A 21624-nucleotide genomic window follows, 5' to 3' on the forward strand; every position below is an offset into this window, starting at 1 on the left:
AAGATTATTTATATTAATAAAAATAATTGTGAAACAAATATGTTGATTTATTTAAAACATTATATGGACAAAAATCAGCTGTCATACAGTTCTATGAGACCAGGTAATTGCCGTAAACCAACGTATGATTTTAGCACCAATTTCTTTGAGCACTAAAATGTAAAATATTTGTTGAACATAATGAAGATAGTTGTTTAAATAACAATTTTGATTAATTTACGTCGTTTATTTCATAAAAAATCAATAAAAGCTAAGCAAAATCGTATAAGTAAAAAAAAGAGTGACTATAGTTCAATCCTAGTAAGCTGACCTCTGGCAGCAGTTAGGCACTGTATTTCACTGAACAATAAGCAATTATTATATTCAAATTAACAAAAATAATTTTAAAATACATAATTCAATTTAACTACTACATTGTTTTAAACATGATGAGCCAAGTAAATAGTTTTCAAATAGTTTGTTTGTTTGTTTGTTAAAACCCAAGCAGTTTCATAAGTAAGCCAATAAGCCAATAATCCAAGGATGTCAAATAGTCCGACCCCTGTAATTATACTATTGTTCGGTGTTGCTGTGTGTCAATTTCCAATTCTATATTATAATCTATAATATAATGTAGTGTGATCATGGCGAACGTTCAAACTATTTATTTCGTGAATTATAACGATATTTATAACCAATTTCAAAATAAAAGACAAAAATGACATGTTACTCATTTATTGCAAAACTTTTTACAATGCTATCTAGTATCTCTAGCTTAATCAAATCATATAAAAACAAAAATTAAATAGAACAAATAAGTATTAATTTAATATTAAATTAAAATACTAAGTAATTAATTTATTAAATAATTAATAAACTAAAAGAAGTCTAATTATTTTTTTTAATTCTGCCCAATTTCATTTATTAGTCAGCACAACTATGAAGTATGTATTTTTGTTTTCTAATTTAATTAGTTATACTTTTTAATTAATATAATAATTAGTTGATTGTCCCACCACTTTTGGTCTTTGATTAATAATTTTTCCATCATTATTTAATTCAATTTCATGATTCAGTGAAAAACATTTAGTCATGGATCTGTCTTCTGTGTGTATGTCACTTTCTACCTTTTTAATAAAAATTAAATAAACAATGAAGTAATAATATTGATTGTTAATAAATTAAATGTTTTGTATTTTATTGTTATTTACCCATTCATTCATTCATTATTAATTTAACCCACTCACATTCACTGGTATCTGCAATTGTCCAAGTTTGAATTTTTAGAAGGAGAAAAAAATAAGAAAACTGTTAATAAATTTTTTAAATATAGAATATTTTTTAAAAGTTTTGCTAGAATAGATGAAATAATAATAATAATGAATTTATTCTAGAACCCAGCCAGAAAAATAGAAGACATACGAAAGACTGATCTTATTGTGAATAAAAAAAGCCAACACAACAATAACAGCTGAAGCAGTTTAATATTGCAGTCATGAATCTGATGAAGAAGCTGGTCAGCCAGTCATCTAAGATATTAGGTGATTCTGTTCAGACTGTCAGTACCAGCCATGATCAATCGTTGGGCCTCATGCACTTGAGGAAGCTGTTTTCTGAAATAAATAGACCTGGTGCTTCTCACAAAGATTTAGAGTACAACATATACAACATGCTTCCATTATTTTGCAAGGTTTCTCTCTTTCTCTCTCTCTCTCTCTCTCTCTCTCTCTCTCTCTCTCTCTCTCTCTCTCTCTCTCAATATTAGTTAAAACATTTAATATAGTAACTAAAACAACAATGACTGTGTTATTTCAAATGCATTTTTCAAATTTTGTTCAAATTTTATCAATTTTAATTGTAAAAAATGAAACAGCAATGTTTAGATTTGTGGTATATATCTGCAAGAAGATATTATTTATGAAAGTTTTATAATTTTTTCTGCAAGATTTTAGATGTTAAATTTTATATTCACGTGCATATGTATTTGCAGACTTGGTTTTAATCTGTTTGCTTATGCTCAAGTGCAATTTTTTAAATGTTATATGTGTGTTTAACTTTTTTATACTAGGTTTCAATATACTTTCTTTGGCTTCTCAAGTTTGATTCATTTGAATTTTTTGAGGATTTCTTTATGAATTCAAATATCAATTTTATTCCCAGCTCATATGTATTTGAATTTGTTTCATCATGATTCAATAAATTTCACTTTCAGATATTCTGCACAATGTCAGCTGAAGAGATGATGGAAAAGTTTCCTGACGTTTTACAGTTTTGCAATCATGCCTCGAGACTGATGGTTAGTGAAATTAGGCGGAGAGCTTCCAACCAATCAACAGAGGCGGCCAGTTATGCCATTGTGAAATTTTTAGAAATTGACTCAACACAGGAGCAGAGTAGTGGTTGGATGTTGTTGACAACCATAAATTTATTTGCATCAGTCGGACATGAGGCTTTCATAAATGGGATGACCATTGCATCACTGCCATCTACTCTTGTGAAATGTTTCTATCTCTTCTTCGACCTTCCCGACGTCCAGCAGCCCGATCAGTTAGAACCTGGCTCAGAGTTCACACCAAGGGAGAGGAGGGTTCTCCTACAGAAAGTTTTTGTCCAGGTCCTTCTTGGTCTCTCTGCATTTGTCAAATTTAATTTAACAAATCTTATTTAAAAGCATTGTGCTATTTCTTTAAAAACTAAAAGATTTAAATAATTTTTGTACAGGTTGTATAAAATTTATTTAGAATAAAATTTTGTTCCAACTACATTCAGTACACATTGCATGAACAAACATCACAAACTCGTGACTTACAAGGTGTTGATAAGGTTGTGCAGTTACTCATCTCCAGCGGAGGAGCTTGTGAGGAAAGATGATCTGATGCTTCTCTTCAATGCAATCACAAGTTTGTGCCCACCTCATAACATCACTTGGAGGAAAAGTGCTGCCGAAGTCCTCATGACACTTTCAAGACATGGACTCACTCCTAATGTCGTTCAATATATCCATGGTTTGTTTGTTTGTTTGTTCGTTTGTTGGTTCATCTATTTGTCTGTTTGTTCGTTCGTTCGTTCACTCATTCATTCCTTCCTTCCTTTCTTCCTTAGTTTGTTTTTCCACTGTTTATGTAGCTTTCTATTTATTTGTTAATTCTGATTTCATTGGTCACGTTTGTATTTAGATTTTAATTTTTGTTGGTTGCTCGTTCAAGTCATTCATCATTTGATTGATTGCTTAGTGACATGGTGATTCATTCATTCAATTAATAACAACCCACAGCCAAGGGTTGCATAGGATTGTGCATTGAGAACATGCAGAAAGGTAAGAACGACCTGAGCCCGATCGAGATGGTCGAAATGTTGGTCACTTTGTTCTGCTTCCTCAAAGACTCGAGTGAGGTCTCGCAGATGATTCTCGATGATTTCAGAACATGCAATGGTTACAATTATCTCACTGAATTTCTGCTAAGGTAGATCTGCTTTCTTATTATTACTGCTTCTTTTTCATTTGATTTTGTTCTTCTAGTCTGTGTGAAATGTTGTTGTTGTGTTTATATGTAATGATGTTGCTGATGTTGATATTTTGAATTGAAACTTTTATGTTTTGTACTGAATGAAGCAGTTTTTAACATTCAAAGCCTATATTTGTACAACTTGGTCAATCCCCTGTCAACAACCACGTTATAAAAACAGGTATTAAAGTTCAAACAACGGGCTAAAGTCGAATTAAACCAAATTTTAGAGTTTAAATTCTGTGTTAATTTGAATAGAATTATGTGCTAAAGTTAAAACAAAAGATTTTTTATTGAACAGAACGAAAAACAAACCACATAAGTTGGAAAGTAGTAAAAAGAACAAAGAACAAAAATAAAGCATCAAACAGATATAGAAACAAAATATTTGATCTAGGTTTCTCAAGTTGGAAGGTCATTCATTAGTTATTTGCACGATCGAACAAAAAACAATTTTCAATTCAAAAGTAGCAGCATGATATGATTTGATGTTAGCTTATTTAAGAGTAGCACTGCCAAAACAAACAAAAATATGAAAACAAATGAAAAACTGAATTGCCACAAAAGTACAGAGAAGATGGGCAGTGAGGAAGCCATGCAAGCTCTGAGGAACCTCATTCTGCTCGTCGGCTCTCTTTGCTCCTGTGGCTTCATCGAACTCAAGCCAAACTTGAAGACCAGTTCTCTGTTTCACATGCCTGGATTTGTTGTACCACAATCTGCTGGCAATGGTCAGTTTGTTTCTTCCTTTAAAATGTTGTTTGTCAGTGACGTCATGGTGACGATAGCTTCAATCTTTATACTACTATCATCACACCCTTTAATGCGATAATCATATTGAAAGTAACATTGTAGTTATGATTAACATCTGCACTCCTACTGACTTGCACGCTTTAGGGATGAGTGTACGGAACCTGCAGGCGTTCCAAGTCTTGCAAACAGTCTTCTTGCGGGTAACTTTTTAGAGTTGTTTGAACAACACACAACATAATGACAGCAGTCGCATGAACGCACACACAGACACACAAATAAAAATGCACTCGCCAACGCACAGACTCACAAATACGCACACAGGCATCATCAAAGCAGCTATGTTCGACGATATTAGATGTGATGATAAGCTTGTATAACCAGGACGCTTGCAATTACTTCATACTTGAACCACAGAACACGCTGCCACAATTCGCCGAGAAGATCCATTCCAAACATCATGATGTGCAGGTAGGCATGATAAACGTAATGATAATTATAATAATAAGACGGTGATGACGCCACTGGGCTGCTGCTGCTTCTGATGTTGATGCTTAGGTTATATAGTTGAGGATTGTAAATATTCCCAACGTGAAAACATCACCAAGTTATACAAGAAAAATTTGTTCACATATTTGCTTTTTAGAGTTGTGATTATATCACCATGTTTCTGATCATAAATAACTGTCATTATTACCATTATTATCGCGTGTTTCATCACCACCATCATGTCACCATCATGTTCGGATAATAATGATTATGATGCAGGTGAAGTTTTTTGAGATCATTGAATATGTTGCATTCAATTTGAACTTCGTCCCATGCAAGGAACTCATCAGCATCAGCATCCTCATTAAGGCTGATCAGTTAGTTGACTTTTTGCCGGCATCATCATTATCATCATCATCATTGTCGTCGTCATCGTTCTCACCATCACTATCGTCATTGTTACTGTGAACAAACAGATCAATATCCTGCAACATCTTATGCATGCGAACGTTGCTTCGCCTGCTTCAACACCACAGCATCTACAAAGATGTCTTCAGAGAGGTCGGTCTCTTAGAAGTTATGGTTGTCTCGCTTCATAGATTTGCTGCACTACTCAAGGAAGAAGAGGCATCGAACGCTTCTACAACTGCTACAACTACATCTACTATGTCTGCCGCTACTACATCTGCTACAAGTACTAATATTTCCGATTCTTCCGATGATGCTAAGACTAGTCATGTTAACAGTGCTAAGACAACTGCAGATGCAGCAGCTTTACGAGCTACTTCATCGCCTGTTGCTGGGTCTTGTGGTAGTAGCAGTAGCGAGAGGAGGGTGACAGAAGATGACAAAGTTATGGGCTTTCTCGTCATGGACTCACTCCTCTTGCTACTCAATAACGATAATGCCGGTTTGTTATTTACCCATTTTTGCATGTTGATTTGATGGTTCTCCTTCAACCAACGTGTTCTACTTATTAATGGCGGATGATGCAACAGTTAGATCGCACTGCAGTAACCAGGTTCCATTGCAAGAAGATGCCCATCTACCTTTCAGAGGCATTCACGCACGCACACTGTACTGTGTACTTACTACGTGGCCTTGATACCTGTTGGTTTAAAGGACAAAGCAGCTTATTTCACAAACAATGGTGAGTAGCAATACTCAGCGGAAAGAAATGAGTGTGCATATGTTAGCAGGCAGATGGGGACAACTAAACTGGCACGTACAATGATGTCATGTCGAGCAAATTATTGCGTAGTGGCAAGAGAATCATAGGCGGCGAGGCAGCTAACGAAGATGGAAATTATATATATAACACAGCACAACGATTTCCACCGAAACGGAATATGAGAAATAGATCTGATTGCATGTTAACCACCACATCGCCCACTGCAGGGGTGTTCAGAGAGTCAGGGGGGGCCCGATGCATCTTGAACCTCGTACCTTACAGGATCTGCCAATCAAAAGCTTTATCCATTGTACAGCACCTCATGACGACCGCCAGTGGAGAGGATGACATGGGCACCCTTCTTGGACTCATGCAGAGCTCATCACCACAACAGCTCCAGCTCAAAATACAAATCATTAAGGTTCATCTTCTTCTTTTTTATTCTTTGTTGTGTTAGTATTTATTTAACTTATCATCATTTATTTGATGAAATTTTTGTTTAGAATTTTTGTTGTAATTTTCAAAGAGCACGATTGAAATTTTTGTGAACGTGTTTTTGTGAAGTAAGTTATTGATTTGCACCATTTAACTACCCAATGCAGTCACTGTTACAAGTTCTGAAGGAAAGTCACAGGAGCAGAACAGTGTTTAGAAAAGTTGGAGGCTTCGTGTACATAATGACAGTCCTAGTTTCCATGGAGGGCGCCCTAGCGGACCCCCCAAAGCTTCCCTGGACACTTGGTGAGTGGGTGGTTTTTGGAGGGGTCCTAAGATTTTTGTTGATTGTATGTGGTCTGTTTCGTTGAGTTATTTGTGGCTCACTGAATTAATTTAATAGTTATGAAATACATAATTTAACAAAACATGAAACAGAATACCAAAATTGCGTGCTGCAACTGATCAGACTCATGTTTTCTACGTTGTCAGTAGCCATGAGGTATGAACCGGCTAATGCTAGGTTCTTCTCCACTGAAGTATGTCCTTGAATGGTTGATTGATGGATGACACAAATGAATGAATGACGGTATTTTAAAATGAATGAATGTCATCATCATCAGATACGATACAGTAGTCTAACTGAAGCCATTCGTCTGCTCGGTTGTTTCAGCAGTGATGTCGAGTCGTTGACTTTGAATGAGGTCCTCTCTGATGGCGATTTTGTGGCCACTGACGACGACAGCAAGAATAATAATAATACTTTTGAGTGGAATTCATTGGATGTTAATCATTTCTTTTTCCGAATTCAAGCTGGTGGTGGTGGCGTTGCTACTGCAGCTGCTACTGTTGACATGCAAAAGTTTATTTTTGTGTTTATTATTTTGATTTTTCTTCTTATTTTTATTATTATTATTGTTGTTGTTATCTCCCAGCAATCTGCCGTGCTTGCTGACGCACACAACAATCCTGCTGAGGCACCTCTATGATCTGGCCCTTGATAATTTTGAGAGGTTTCTTATTTTTTATCCATTCAGTGTTATTTGAAAGCACAACGACTAGGCGGTGACTAATATCAGTTGAAATTATCACTTATTGAAAAACTAATTGAATATTCCATGCAGTAAGATGCATGTTACAACTACTTCGTTACCAAGCGGCCAATCGTTAGACCAGCCAGCCAATCAGAATCTACCTCATAACTCAACTCCACCAACATTCAAGAGATTCTTCTCTCAGACTGACCAATCGAATTCAAGCCCCACACACTCCTTTATTGAAAAATTTCCAGTCAATCAATCATGTAAAAGAAATAGCATCTGCTCTCAACAATTGGCTATCACTCCAGCCAATAGCAGCGAGGTTCTAGTCATTCATCCAGGGGCTGTTCTTTCATTCCTTCATCTTATTCCTGCTATTACTTACTCTCAGCCATCCCATGTTGGTTTTTTTTAATTAATTAATTAATTAATTCATTCATTCATTCATTCTTCATTCAGTGTATGATTGATTATTTAATTGTTCAATTGATTCCTTAAATAACAGTACAAAGCCTGCAAGCAGTTACAATATCAGATGTGTGAAGTTTTGAAGTCACTGGTCAGGTCAGAGAGAAATCAGCAGGTTTGAAACGGTTCTGTCTGTCCGTCTGTCCGTTTGTCTATTTGTTCATCTGCTTATGCACCTGTGTTTGTGTGTGTGTATGTATATATGTATGTATGTAATTCAGTGAATTAATAAGTTTAATTTTTACAACGACGACGACGACGCAGATTATGTGTGAAGCAGGTCTGCTAAGTGGGCTGTTTAAACAAATGGACGGTCCTCTGTATCTCGAGAAGCACTTCCTTCATGCTCCTCTCCAGTACATCTTTGAGAGGTTATCTGCTCAGTCACTCACTCCAAAAGAGTTGAGGTTAGATGGTGATGATGACGATAGTTGTCATGATGATGATGATGATGGTAACATTTGCGATGATATCTGCCTCACTGACAGACATTTCTTCAGACTGGGCCTTCCGCTCTGCTCAGCATCTGAAGATGAATCAATGTACGATGCTAGGAGACTGGCCACACATTCCATGTCGGCCACCTACGCTACTGTTCTGGATCACGATCATCATCATCATCCTCATCATCCTCACTTTCACAACCTTATTTCGGCTTCATTTTCTTCTGGTTCATTGTCATCACCCATCTCTCTCCTCCCGCCAACACCCAACCCACTAAAAGAGAATAGAGACCACAAAACCAGGTCAACATCGTCCATAGCTTCGGACACGACAGCTGCCACTTTGCTGACTGGTGGCTTAGTGCCTCTGACTCGAGTTAAATGTTTAGTGTCTATGACGACGCCGAGAGACATCAGGTTATCAGGCACGAGCACAATGCCAGCCTTTGTTGAGTTCGACATGCAGATGGAGGGATTTGGATGTCTGTATCTGCCCAGCATGGCACCTCAGGGATCAGGGTTGACTCCCTCCCTGGTTGCTGCGGGCATGATGGGAGGAGTCACGGGAAGTGTTGACCAGTCAGTACATGGTGGCATTGGAAATGGTTCGCCCCTGTTGTTACGTTGTTGTTGTTTTTTAAGTTTTCATTAATCATATTTTATTTTTCTATTTTTTCTGGCCATTTTTTTATACATTGGTAAATATTCACTACTGGATATAACCACACTTCAAAAGTTAAAACACACTTCCACACTCTGATCTTTACAGAGGTGAGCACGGGAACGGATTAGAGTTCCCAATTTACCAATACCCGATTTACCAATTTCTATGGGATTCCCAATAGGGAACTTAATTGTCGGGAATGGGAATTTTATGGAATAGGGAATCGCTGTTCGGGAATAAGTGGGGGGTGGGAAAAATGACATCTACGTGCAAAAATAAAGGCCTATATAAATATTTAAATATGTATGCTCGTACACATGGGATCGACGCATACACCATAGGTGTATGTTAACATAGAAGATAACTACCATATGGAATCACGTGAAATCAACCAAGCTTTTAAGAAAATTCCTATATGTATATATATCGTTTTATTTATTTATTTTTTATTTTACGTTAGTATATTCTGGATAATTTATTTATTTTTATTTTACGTTATCTTTATGGTCATGCTAATCTTGTCCAGGGTAGCCCGCTAGAACAATTTATTTTCTACTTCCGGATCTCCCGATTACGAATTTTGTTTGTTTTGTTTGGATCAAATAAAATATTTGAATTGAATTTGAATTTAAATGTATGTATGTATATGTATCTCGTACATTCTATAAGACTTTATATAACTCTATGTAATTCAATACAACTTAACTCTATATGACCCTAAATCTATATAAGTCTATATAACTTTATATAATCCTATATAACTATATATATATATATATATATATATATATATATATATATATTACTATACAACTCTGTGTTACCCTATCTAACTATATACAACTTTATATAGCCCTATATAACACTCTATCCTTTAAGTAAAACTTTTAACTCTACTGCTCGTCTAGTTGCTCGTGCCCCTATCTTTTCTTATCTTGAACCTAAACGACTTGGTTTACGATCGTCTTCTTGTTCTCATTTCTTGTTAACTCGTGTTAAAAACACTTTTGCTAAATTTGCATTTTCTGGATCTTTTCTCTTGAACTCTCTACCTCCTTCTCTGACTACTACTCAATCACTTCCTAATCAATAAGTTTGTCTTCGGAGTTTTGTTTGTCGAGTTGCATTAATCTACAATAAAATTAGTAAATTTAAATTAATTATTGAATTTGGCAATATATTCTATATAACTTCAACCGTAACCTAAATTGAGTTGCAGTATTTAATAGACGAGAAAAGTAGCAGGCTATAATCGAAAGAAAATAAAGGGAAGTCTTTTAGTTTTTTGTGTATTTTTATATTTAATTATTTGTTTGTGTGAATAAGGCTTTCAACAAACATCGATGTTATATGACAATTGTCCTTCTGACTGTGATTGGCTTATGCTTATTTTTATTCTTCGGATGACTGTCTGAAACAATTGAAATCTAATTTATTTATATGTTTGTTAATTAATGCAGTGCACTATTTCGGCCAAATGTTTTATTTAAATATTAAAGTTTTTCATTTGTTTTATGACTTTTAGAACATTTGAATTTTTACATTGTTTGATGATGAAGACGTGTTCATAAATCTGTTTTTTTTTTTTTTCAAAAAAAATTGTTTTTTGTGTTAAAAAATTCTGAAAATGTGAGGCTGGAGGGAAAACGTGGTAATGAGTTTAAAAGTAGGGAATGGGAATTTTCTGGAACGTTGTCATAAATGGGAATTCGGAAGGGAATCGGGAATGGGAAAAAATTGAAGGAAATTGGGAGTAAATTTCAATTCCCGCTCACCTCTAATTTGCACACACAAACAGCTTACACACACGCATACCAACAAAAGGTGAACGCACATTTCCTCCTTCGATGGGACTGACGTACTCATCGTGGATCTGTGTCGACAAATTCAGCAATGCAGCCACCGACGCCCATCCAGTTAGACTGCTCAACATTGTCAGATCAGTCAGAGATGACAACTTGGTCTGCCTATCCATCTATATCTCTGCTAAGGATAGGTCCTTGATTATTTCAACACAAGAAACTATGTTGAGTAATTTAGGTTAGTGTTTGTGTATGTGTTTGTTTGTTTCTGTGTTTTTTTTGTTGTGGTGTTTTAGTGCTGCATGTTTTGTGATGTCACTTTGTTGTGGTCATCATTGCGATTATCATCGTGGTCATCATTCTTCTAGCCTCTGCCGAAATGGATTTTGACTCTATTGCACCATCGACAACGCAAATCACGAACAACTCAACAACATCTTCATCAACAAACTACAACAACACCTCAACGACGACGACGACATCGGTGACATGGAATGATTGCACGACAATCAGGATGCACTGCCCTGAACTGGCCCAGGAAGGTCAGTGGCACCACCTGGTCGTCATGCTGCACAGGTCCGGTATGCTCAAGAACTCCAGTCTATCGGTCGTCGTCAACGGTTCAACCATCGGCACTTTCAAGGTTGCTTCCCATCACCTCTCTTATCATTATCTTCACCATTGTAACATGTACTAAATAAATGTGTGATGAGTTGTTAACGATGATGAATAAATGAATAAATAAATTATGCAACACACACACACACACATAAACACACACATACACACAGTTGCATTACCCAACTCCGTACATGGTTCCATCGACATCGTCCTACATTGCGTCCATCTATGCATTCATTGGAACTCCTCCGTGCATTCGTCGGACATCACAGTTGTCATGGAGGCAGGGTGCTTGCTACCTATTTGAGGATGCACTCATTCTCTCCGTCGTTCAGTTCATCTACAAACTCGGTCCCAACTACACTGGCAGTTTTCAAGCCGCCATACTTGCGCACGGTTCGTTGGCTGCTTACGAGTCTTCTTTCTCACTCTATAACGTCTGCTCAATTCACTCGCTTGCCTCGTCTGTGATTTTTATTTCGACTGAATATTTTTAAATAGGAGCTAAGTGATTGCACTTACAAATGAACGATGCGATATCGTGATTTCGGCACCGACGTAATAAATTTCTAGCAGTTATTTCTGTAACAATCACAAGCAGATAGAAAAGATGGCCCCCACTTATCATCATCGTCGTCGTCGTCCTCATCATCCTCATCGTCGTCGTCGTCCTCGTCACTGATTAACGAAGAGAAAATTATCTTTGGCATCCACGCTCACGCCATGTCAGTGATGACGACCGCCAAGATAAGGAAGATATTCAACAAGGTCGATGCCAAGAATGTTGCGAAACAACTCGGCATGTCGGCACACGAAAACGCCTCTCCAATCAGAATCCTCCACAATTCCGTGGGTCATCTTGCAGGGCCTGCCAGGGGTCTTGGAGCCATCCTCATTGGATATCTAGGTTGTTGGGCTGGCTGGCTGGCTGACTGACTGACTGATTGATAGATAGATTGATTGATTGATTGAGTGGTTGGTTGATTAATTGTTTAGTTGAAATCAAACTTCATACTTTCCTCAAAGGAGTTCGTACATTTTGCCCAAAACCAGTGGCAAAGGTGATCATGAGTGTTGCTGGCACCTCTTCATTGCTTGGTTTGATTGCCATGGCTAACAATATTGAAGGTTTGTTTATTTGTTTGTTTGAATCACACCCACTTGTACTATTCATACACGACATGCACACACCCTGACATGCACACACAAAGCATGCGAACTGAAAATGTTTACGTTACAAACACACGCACAAACATATGCGTGAGTCAAAGTCGACACACGCACACGCAAGCACTTATCCTTCTCAGGGTTGTATGCTTCAGTCAAAGCGCTGGTCTGTGTTGTACGAAGCAACAAAGAGGCATGCAAAGAAATGGACATGAATAAGGGCTACCAGGTTTCTTTATTCATTCTTTTATTTTTCTTTCTCTCTTTCTTTGCTATCTATTTTTTCAATAAACTTTTCTTTACTTTATTAATTCATCTATTTGATTGTTCATTTATTGCAATCAATCCATCAATGAATCCACTGTTGAACGCCAGCACCTAGCTATGATATTCAAGAAGAAGTGCCGCCTGCTGAACAGTCACATCCTGCATCTGACCTTCTCATTGGTCGGCACTGTCGATAGTGGCAGGGAGAACTCAATTATATCCAATAAGGGCGCTTTTGAAAGCCTATTGGCTGATTTGGATGTTAGTTGGTCGAGTTATCAATGGGTGAATGTGTAGACGGATGGGTGGATATTTTCGTTTGCTTGTTCAAATTTTTATTTGTTCCTTTATTTATTTAATACTCGTTTAGTTGTTGATTAATTATTTGTAAAGATTTGGAAAAAGGCTCCCTGCGACCTTCAGAAGTCCTTGTATGAGCATTTTTTTGACCTCCTCACTGAATCCAGGTTGGCTGCTTGGCTCAACGATCGATTGCATCATTGATTGAATGAATGATTACCTCCCTAGTTAATCTCTTAGTCTCTATATTGATTAATCACCCTAGTAGCTCATACTAACATGCCACCTGTCCATCTTAATTCATCCGTCTAGTGACCAACCGTGGAACAAGAATATAATGCTGGAGCTTGGATTGGTGGATAAGTTGTTGAATGTTGCTTACGATGAGAACATATCACTGAACGCCATGAACATCATTTCCTCTGTTCTCCATAATCTCCTCTCCGGTCCTAACTATCATTCCAGATCATTGCTCAGGTGGTTGCATGGCTCTTGATGGTGACGATGGTGATGAGAATGGTGATGATGAGGATTATGACGTTGTTGGATAAGGAAATGGATGAGGATAATGATGATTAAAACAATAATTATTATAATAATGATGATGATGTAATCATTCAGTGATAATAAAATGCACGCTGTTACGTATGCATTTTGAAATAAAAACTTTCAACGTCTTACGCCATGCATACGTTGACTTGCAACATTTTTAGGTTTGGTCAGTTTGTTGCAAACCTCCTCCCATCAAATTCAGTGGATGAAAGATCTTTCAACATCAGCAGCGCCGACAACCCGTCAGATGTATTGTTTGATAACACAGGATCCAGATCCATATTCATCATCAGATTGAGAAATCTTTGTTTGGATATCATATCGAAGCTGGCGTTCATGCCGTCGTCCTCGTCAACAACAACATCATCTGCAGTCCCACTTGCTCACAAACATTTTCAACAATTGAATTCTCAGTTTGTTTGCTTCTTTACTTTAAAAACTTTTGAGATTTTCGTTCAATTCAATGTCCTCATTTTTCTCTGATTGTCTTCTGTTTGCCATCACAAACCTTTCTGGTTAAATAAGGTACGATCAGCACATGCACACGGACACACAAGCACGCATAATTATTTAGATTCTGCGAAGACCTCCACAAGACCCTGGGCCTTGATTGGTTCTTGTTGTTCCTGCAAGGTCACATCCACTCGTCCACAGTCACATGCAGCCTCTCACTGCTCCTCTGCATCCTTCAGCATCATCCTTTCTTGCAGCAGAAATTCAGAGATGGGGTCGGGTGTGGAGGGTGGCTCACCGATGCTCAGTGCGTCGTCGTCGGCAACCGAATGTCCCTTCTTGCCGGTCGGTGTCATGTGTATCTATCTATCTATCTATGCGTGTGTGTGCGTGTGTGTGTATATATGTGTGTGTGCGTGTGTATATGTTTGTTTGTTTATTGTTCACCACTTATAGAGTACCAATTAAAATGAAAAATTTATCAAAAGCGCTCGCGAAGTGCAAAAACAACATCTCTCGTTCATTTAACTTTGTATGTAACGGTGTAAGTTTTGATGTGAATGTGTGTGCATGTTTCCATCTATATCTACTGCGTTCGTGTAACAATTGTTAAAATTGCTATATGGACTTGAATAAATTTTTTGAAAAATAGATTTGAAATTGTAAAAAAGTGACTCAAGCACGAACAAAACTTGTTAGGTGTACAAATTGGCAGTCGTACTTCAAGAGAGATTGCCATGGAGCTGTGCAGCACTCCTGGCTTCATGTGTCTCAACTGGCTGCTGCCACAGCATGCCTCCCTATCAAAGATCTATTTCTTGCTGGTCATGTTTATGCTGAATCAACCAATTACAGATATCCCTGAGAATGTTGAAGTCAGTCAGCTGGTTGTCAATCGTGTTTATTTTCTTTCCTGCAGTTGAAAATTTAAGACTTTTATTTGGCTTGCTTATTGATCTCAAAATTGTTTTACTTGTCTTCTACCCCATATATTTATTCATTGTTGTCGCGTGCATTACATGGTGATTCACAATCTACATTATAATTACCTCAGCTATCATCATCATCTCTTCATCATCATCTCTTCATCATCATCTCTTCATCATCATCATCATCTCTTCATCATCATCATCATCATCATGTATACAGTTCAATCTGGACTCAATATGGACCCAGGTGTTCAAGGTGTCAGACGGCAAACCACTGCAGGTGAGCAAGTTGAAGTTGGAGTACTGCATTGAAGCTGCTGTCATTATCCTCTCTCTTGTCAGGACGGCTTTTAGTTGCTCGGTTTGTTTTTATCTTCATTCATTCTAACAATCAATCAATCAATCAATCAATCCATTTTTGTTCTTTAGTCCATCGACCAGGAAACAGATTCCTGGGTGAAAGACTATCCAATCGTAGCCCTGCAGTTCTTTCTCTACCTCTACCACAACCAACCAGATTTCGTGCCTCTCTGCATGACGCCCGATTTTTTGAATGCCCTCTCTTCAACTTTGTTTCTTCTAAGGTCAAGTTGCTTGGCCGACGTCAACAATTCGGAATCGTCTGTTGATGATTTCAGAGTTTGTATTCATTTTTAAATGTTATTTTTCCATCCTTTACAATGCAACCCTATCAGGCGCGGAACTGCTTGCATGTTGCTGCTCTATCTTTATAATGAAACTTTTGAGTCACAAGAATGTACCATCCACATACACATTACGTGTGCACGCGCAAGCACCGCATCATACGCATATGATGGTCTTTGAGTTTCGGAGAGACAGGATTCGAACCTTGCCATCGAGCAATAGCAGTGCGAGACATGACATTTTTAACTAGGTGGCAAATTTATTTACTTTTCCAGATCTGATTTAGTTAATGAAAGTTTGAATAATTTCGATAAAAGTAATAATAACAACCTGAAAATATTTATAAAGTTAATGTTCAAACTCCGCCTTATAATTTGCAGCCTTTTTCAAGCGTAGAGCAGCTCTCTACTTCGGCCCCGACTTCTGAAAAAGGTCGGTTCATGAATGTGGTTATGGTCATCTAACGAGGCCATGTAGCACTGTTCGAATTGATAACATTATTTTTCTATCAACAAATGTTGAAAATATTTAAATGACATTTTGCCAGCAGTTTCCTTGACATCGCATGTCGCCAGAAAATTTGTTGTTGACTTTCTGAGAAGAATTATTTTGAACAGTTTGGCCCTGTCCTGCACTAACAAATCTCTGCCTGTCATTGATGTGGTTCTGGAGGTCGGTTGCCAGATCTTGTTGCTGCTGCTGCATCATTAAATTTTTGTTTCATTCTAATCAGTATCGTTGAATTGTATTTTATTGAATTGTATTGTATTGTATTGAAAGAGCTATTGAAATTGGCTGAAAGAGCTATGGTGAGGATGATGTGTGGGGTTAAAGTGAAGGATAGGAGGAGTAGTACAGAGCTGATGTCAATGATGGGACTGAATGAGGACCTTGTGACATTGATAAGGAGATCGAGATTGCGGTGGTATGGACATGTGTTGAGAAGGGATGAAAGGGTCGGGATTAGGCGAGCGTTGGAGTTCGAGGTTGAAGGAGTGGTAGGAAGGGGTCGTCCGCGATTGGGATGGAGAGAGCAGGTGGAGAAGGACAGGGTGAAAGCGGGGTTGCGTGATACTGAGGCGAGTGACAGATGTGGATGGCGTCGAGGGGTATTTTGGTTTCATCATAGGTAGCCAAACGGCAACCCCTGATCTCGGGGAAAATGCCGTCTAAACGTGTGTTGTTGTTGTTGTTGTATTGTATTGTATTGTATTGAATTGTATTGAATTGTATTGTATTGTGTTGTATTGTATTGAATTGTATTGTATTGAATTGTATTGTATTGTATTGAATTGTATTGTATTGAATTGTATTGTATTGAATTGTAGATTTGTAGAGCGCCTCTATTAAGTTATCTCCAGTCATCATCATCATCATCACAAAATGTCTACTATTCTCTCACCCCCATCAACACCTCCCCATCGTACCCAGGTATCTCCAGATCATTCTTTTAGGCAAGAGTGCAAACAGTTCCAAACGGAAATACTGAACGTTGTGATGGACCACTTGTTGGCAGCCGACGTGATGATGGGAGAGCAGGGAGCACTATCCATTTCCGGTGGATCCAGTTACACGCAGTTGGCAGCCAACGTCTTCTACTTTTCGGGGCGGGTGGTCGATAAGTTGTGGCAAGGTGTGCTCCTCATCTGTTGTTTTCGTTCCTGTGTTTTTATTTTTTAAGCGTATTGAGTTTTTTGCACATTTTAATGCGAAACACGCGTTTATCTACCTATCGGCTAATATTTACTCATTTTTTTGTCTTTTTGATATGCAACAATAAAAAAATTTGATTTGACTTTTAAACTGTAGGTGCTTATACACGGGACCCAAATGAGGTTTTTGATTTCATCAATCTGCTTATCTCACAGGCTAAACGAAAAGGTCAGTGATTGCCATCATAGTGCTTGCAAATATGCAAATCTATCAATACTGAACATTAATTATATGCAAATTTATTCACTCAACAGCCTCTGGTTTATGTCTTGACAATGTTTACAAGTCGCTCAATCGAACGATACTCTACCAACTTTCCCGTCCCCTCACCTCATTGGCTGACTTCGAAGGGGTCAAGGAGACTCTTCAAAAGTTACTGACCAATAAAATTTTGATTTTTGGTCCCAGTAACTTCGACTCGGAGTTTATTGGCTGCCTGTGCTATTGTCTCCTGCAAATGTGTGATCTCAACCCCAATAACATCAAGTTGTATTCGTTATAATAATTTTAATAGTATTAATAATAAAAAAATAATAATCATTATTATTATTTTTATTCAGTAATTGTTTTAAATAGTTTAAATAGTTACAGTATCCTCATAGCCCATCCTCATAGCATTATACATTGAAGTAACTTCAGATAATACGTATGAATTTCATAATGTTTATCAATAAGCTACGTTGTTCTTTAGTTCAATTTTAATGACTAAAATTTACTGCAAAAATTAGATGCAAATGTTTGGCGGTGGATGGTGAACGATTAGTAAGGTACCTTACCTACCTCTTCGCTTGAATGTTTACACCATATTATTTTCACTTTGGTTTGGAATAGAAATGTTTTCTAATTGTTTGCTGGATTTGACTTTTGTTCGTCCATTCATTCATTTTTTATCCATCCATTTATTCATGTTTTCATTCATTAATTTATTCATTTATTTTTCATTCATTCGTTCATTCAAATATAGTCCCTCATTCATTCACTTACAGTTAATTTTTTAGTGCCACAGTTTAGTTTATCTCTATTAATTAACAGTGGTCTTGTTATTTCTTTATTACATTCGGTTTTTAGTTTAGCCATGTGTGCAAATGTTTGTTTGTGCGTGTGTGTGTGTTCATTTTTTTAGTTGGTTTAATTGTGTTTATTTAGTTTAGATTCATTTTATGTTTCGTTTTAGCTCTACGTAACATAGTTTATGCCAGCAAGTCTCTTCACCTAGTTGCTTCACTTGTTTTGTATTCAGCCTTATTCTTAATTTTTTGTAGCAAAATTAATTTGATAGTATATATTTCAAATTGAATTGAAATAAATTTATTCAACAACAAGCGCTGTATTGTATGTATGTATGTATGTATATATATATATATATATATATATATATATATATATATATATATATATATGTGTGTGTGTGTGTGTGTGTGTGTGTGTGTGTGTGTGTGCGTGTGTGTGTACTTTTTTTCTACTTGTCTGTTTGTGTTCATTCCTTTCACTTCTTTGTACTTATCTACCTATGTTTGTCTATTTCTTAGGTGGATGCATGCGGTGACTGAATTTAGGTGCTGACGTGCCTGTTCATTGCTAACATAGGATAGGATCGATCGATTGCACATAAAAATGTAGTGGATAGAGTTAGCGAGGCACATTCAGTGTAAATAAAATATGCAGCCCGCCATGAACTTGTACATAGTTGATGTTGTCATTGTTATCGTCGTAACATTACTGCTTCTATTAATCTGGTTCTGCTGAGCTCCGCGTTCGGCCTTGTTAGTGCCAAAAATGTAGAAGCTAACGAGCATAATTTCAAGTGAGATTTCAATTTCAACCTCAAACGTTCAACAACCACGAACAATGCAGCAGTCCACAAGCCCTCCGAACGACAACATGGCACGTCGAACCAACAACCTGCTTTGAAGCTCCCGCCAATCAAAACGCACCAACCTCAACTAAGGATGACAGTAGCAGCATCAGCAGCAACAACAACAGCGACAGCAACAACAGAATGCTGGTGAATGACAGTTTGCAGAGTCTGGCATCGCATGCTAGGAAAGTCTGGGATGAATTATTTATTTCTAAAAAACCAGTTAGTGATGACGATGAATATGATGATGATGATGAATATGAAGAGGATGATGATGATGATGGTGGTGGTGGTGATGACGGTTCGAAGGAGCATGTGATAATATAGATGATGATCATCATTATTGTTCGGGGCAGTGTTTTTAAATAAAAGGACGACAATAGTATGATGCTATCAAATGTGATAAAACTGCTGATGTTCATGGTTGTCGTTGGTTAATCAAAAAGGTCATTGAAGAGATATTCAAGGTGACGTTGACGGCATCAAGTGATCCAAATAATGTGAAAAGTTGTCTTCGCCAGACCTCGTCTACATCAAGTTAGTTCAACAATTTTTGTGTACGTGTTTTTCCAGTTGGTTAGTTCTGCGTCCACCTGCTGTCCCAATGCAAATGAACTTCTTTTGATGCTGCTAAGTTCTGTATATGCAAATATATAATGGTCGATTGACAGGCCTCAAATACTCGATGCAGCCACAAAAGTTTGGTTGAACTACTACGAGAATGAAAGGAGAAATCTCTACAGTCAGTCTGACAGGATGAACTCTCAGCTGCACGCCGTATGCTCTTTTTGCTGCTTTTAATGACGACGACGACGATGAGATTTTTAAATTAATGTCTAGAAATATTTCAATACCAATCTCTAGAAGCTGCAAAAAGTAGGTCAGGGCATGATGAGACTGGCCAATAGGAAGCCTAGAAAGGAGGTCATAGGGAAGCAGGTGTATGCCACTCAACACGAATGGCTGAATGGAACAGCTTCCCATCTCTCAATCATTTGTGATCTTGTTGATCTCAGATTGAGCCAATATATACAGGTGAGCGTTCGTTCGTTCGTTTGTTCATTTGCTCGCTTGTTTTTCAGAGACAACAATGCTAACAACCACAACACCAATCCGCTATAGAACCAAGAACGCACGATGCAGTTTCTAGAAGAAGAGTGGCTGGAAATTGAGGGGGAGTTGATGAGGGAGAGAGGGCTGTGGGGACCGCAGGTCGGATCAGATCTGGATAAGTGGATGCTTGACGTCACTGAAGGTTGTTCATTTTTAATTATTTGCTGCTGCTGCTGCTGCTGCTGATGATGATGATGATGATGATGATGGGGGTGTATTGTTGTTGTTGTGGTGGTGTTGAAGCGAGAACTTTAAAAATGTAGGCATGATAATAAATAACAATCACACGACCACACTGGCAGGTCCATGCAGGATGAGGAAGAAGATGATCAGGAATGTGGACTTCTACCTTCACTACCCATACAGACCCGTCGTCGAAGCAAATGTTGTTCTTCTTTCCTTCTTTTGCTCATTCATTTTTTGGTCTGATGTTCATAATAGATCAGCGGTTGCATCGCTAAATTGTTGTATTCCCAATTTATAGAGCAATCTTCAGTCTTAACACTTTGTCTCTTCAGCTGTTAAACGTTGTTGTTTCATTTTCAGCGTCATTCCTTTGTTTAAAAGTTTTAATTGAACAACATCGGTGAGCAAGTATTTTTGTTGTAGTTGTAATAGCAACTACAACCGTTGTATTGATAACTTTGTTGGTATTAATATCGCTTGCATTATTGTTATTATTATTAACGGTAGTAGTGGTTTTTGATTGGTTGATAGACTGGCTAATTGATTGGTTGGATAGGATGGTTGATCGATCGATTGATTGGTTTGTTTGATGAAAAACTCACTCCTTATTCTCTCAATCAGAGAGAGATGAAGTACAAGGTAGCCATCAGTCTAGACAGCAAACCGTACACACAGACGTACAAGGCGTACAGTCTCATTGAAGGCAGACAGCTCCTCCCACCGGGTCAAAATCAAATCATGACGTCAACAGCGGCTTCAGCAACTGCTCCATCACGTGATCAGACGATTTTCACTAGCGGTAGTGCTGATGATGATTCTTTTAGGCCTGATAATGAAGCGGAAGTCGTCGGCAGTTCTGATTTGAGTCAGTTTCAGTCCTATCCAGTTTATATTATTTTGACTGAGAAATTATTAAAGTTTGAAACTTCAGTTGATCAAGTTGGTACTTTTTAAAACTATCAAACAAGAGCTGTTTCATCTTCCTGACAGATAACAAAAAACACTGTTGAATGACAAAAATTATATTAATAAATTGACAGTATATTTTAAAATAAATTTTCCTCATTCAAAAC

General features: G+C 37.5%; 2 protein-coding genes across 2 annotated transcripts; both read left to right on the forward strand.

Moving 5' to 3' along the window:
• Positions 1-1474: 1474 nt before the first annotated feature.
• Positions 1475-9570, forward strand: HELRODRAFT_194319 (hypothetical protein; the record flags this gene model as incomplete). Its single annotated transcript, XM_009031413.1, has 19 exons — positions 1475-1537; positions 2192-2593; positions 2792-2984; positions 3254-3443; positions 4053-4216; positions 4383-4438; positions 4560-4706; positions 5004-5101; positions 5201-5634; positions 6123-6316; positions 6498-6636; positions 6769-6869; positions 6954-7192; positions 7266-7343; positions 7455-7770; positions 7876-7953; positions 8103-8245; positions 8327-8886; positions 9287-9570. The coding sequence occupies 19 exons, from the start codon at positions 1475-1477 to the stop codon at positions 9295-9297; spliced, it is 3606 nt and encodes a 1201-aa protein (XP_009029661.1). The 3' UTR covers positions 9298-9570.
• A 1076-nt stretch (positions 9571-10646) lies between these two features.
• Positions 10647-21623, forward strand: HELRODRAFT_194320 (hypothetical protein; the record flags this gene model as incomplete). Its single annotated transcript, XM_009031414.1, has 27 exons — positions 10647-10698; positions 10770-10985; positions 11116-11390; positions 11539-11764; positions 11970-12245; positions 12422-12496; positions 12676-12764; positions 12911-13063; positions 13196-13269; positions 13415-13579; positions 13816-14067; positions 14229-14452; positions 14807-14982; positions 15257-15397; positions 15466-15675; positions 16062-16113; positions 16229-16353; positions 17113-17314; positions 17491-17562; positions 17649-17880; positions 19249-19474; positions 19699-19789; positions 19924-20029; positions 20117-20287; positions 20375-20507; positions 20668-20750; positions 21173-21623. The coding sequence occupies 23 exons, from the start codon at positions 10647-10649 to the stop codon at positions 19959-19961; spliced, it is 3642 nt and encodes a 1213-aa protein (XP_009029662.1). The 3' UTR covers positions 19962-20029; positions 20117-20287; positions 20375-20507; positions 20668-20750; positions 21173-21623.
• Position 21624: the final 1 nt, after the last annotated feature.

The sequence above is a fragment of the Helobdella robusta genome (assembly GCF_000326865.2).
Source record: "Helobdella robusta unplaced genomic scaffold HELROscaffold_73, whole genome shotgun sequence".
NCBI classification, from domain to species: domain Eukaryota; kingdom Metazoa; phylum Annelida; class Clitellata; order Rhynchobdellida; family Glossiphoniidae; genus Helobdella; species Helobdella robusta.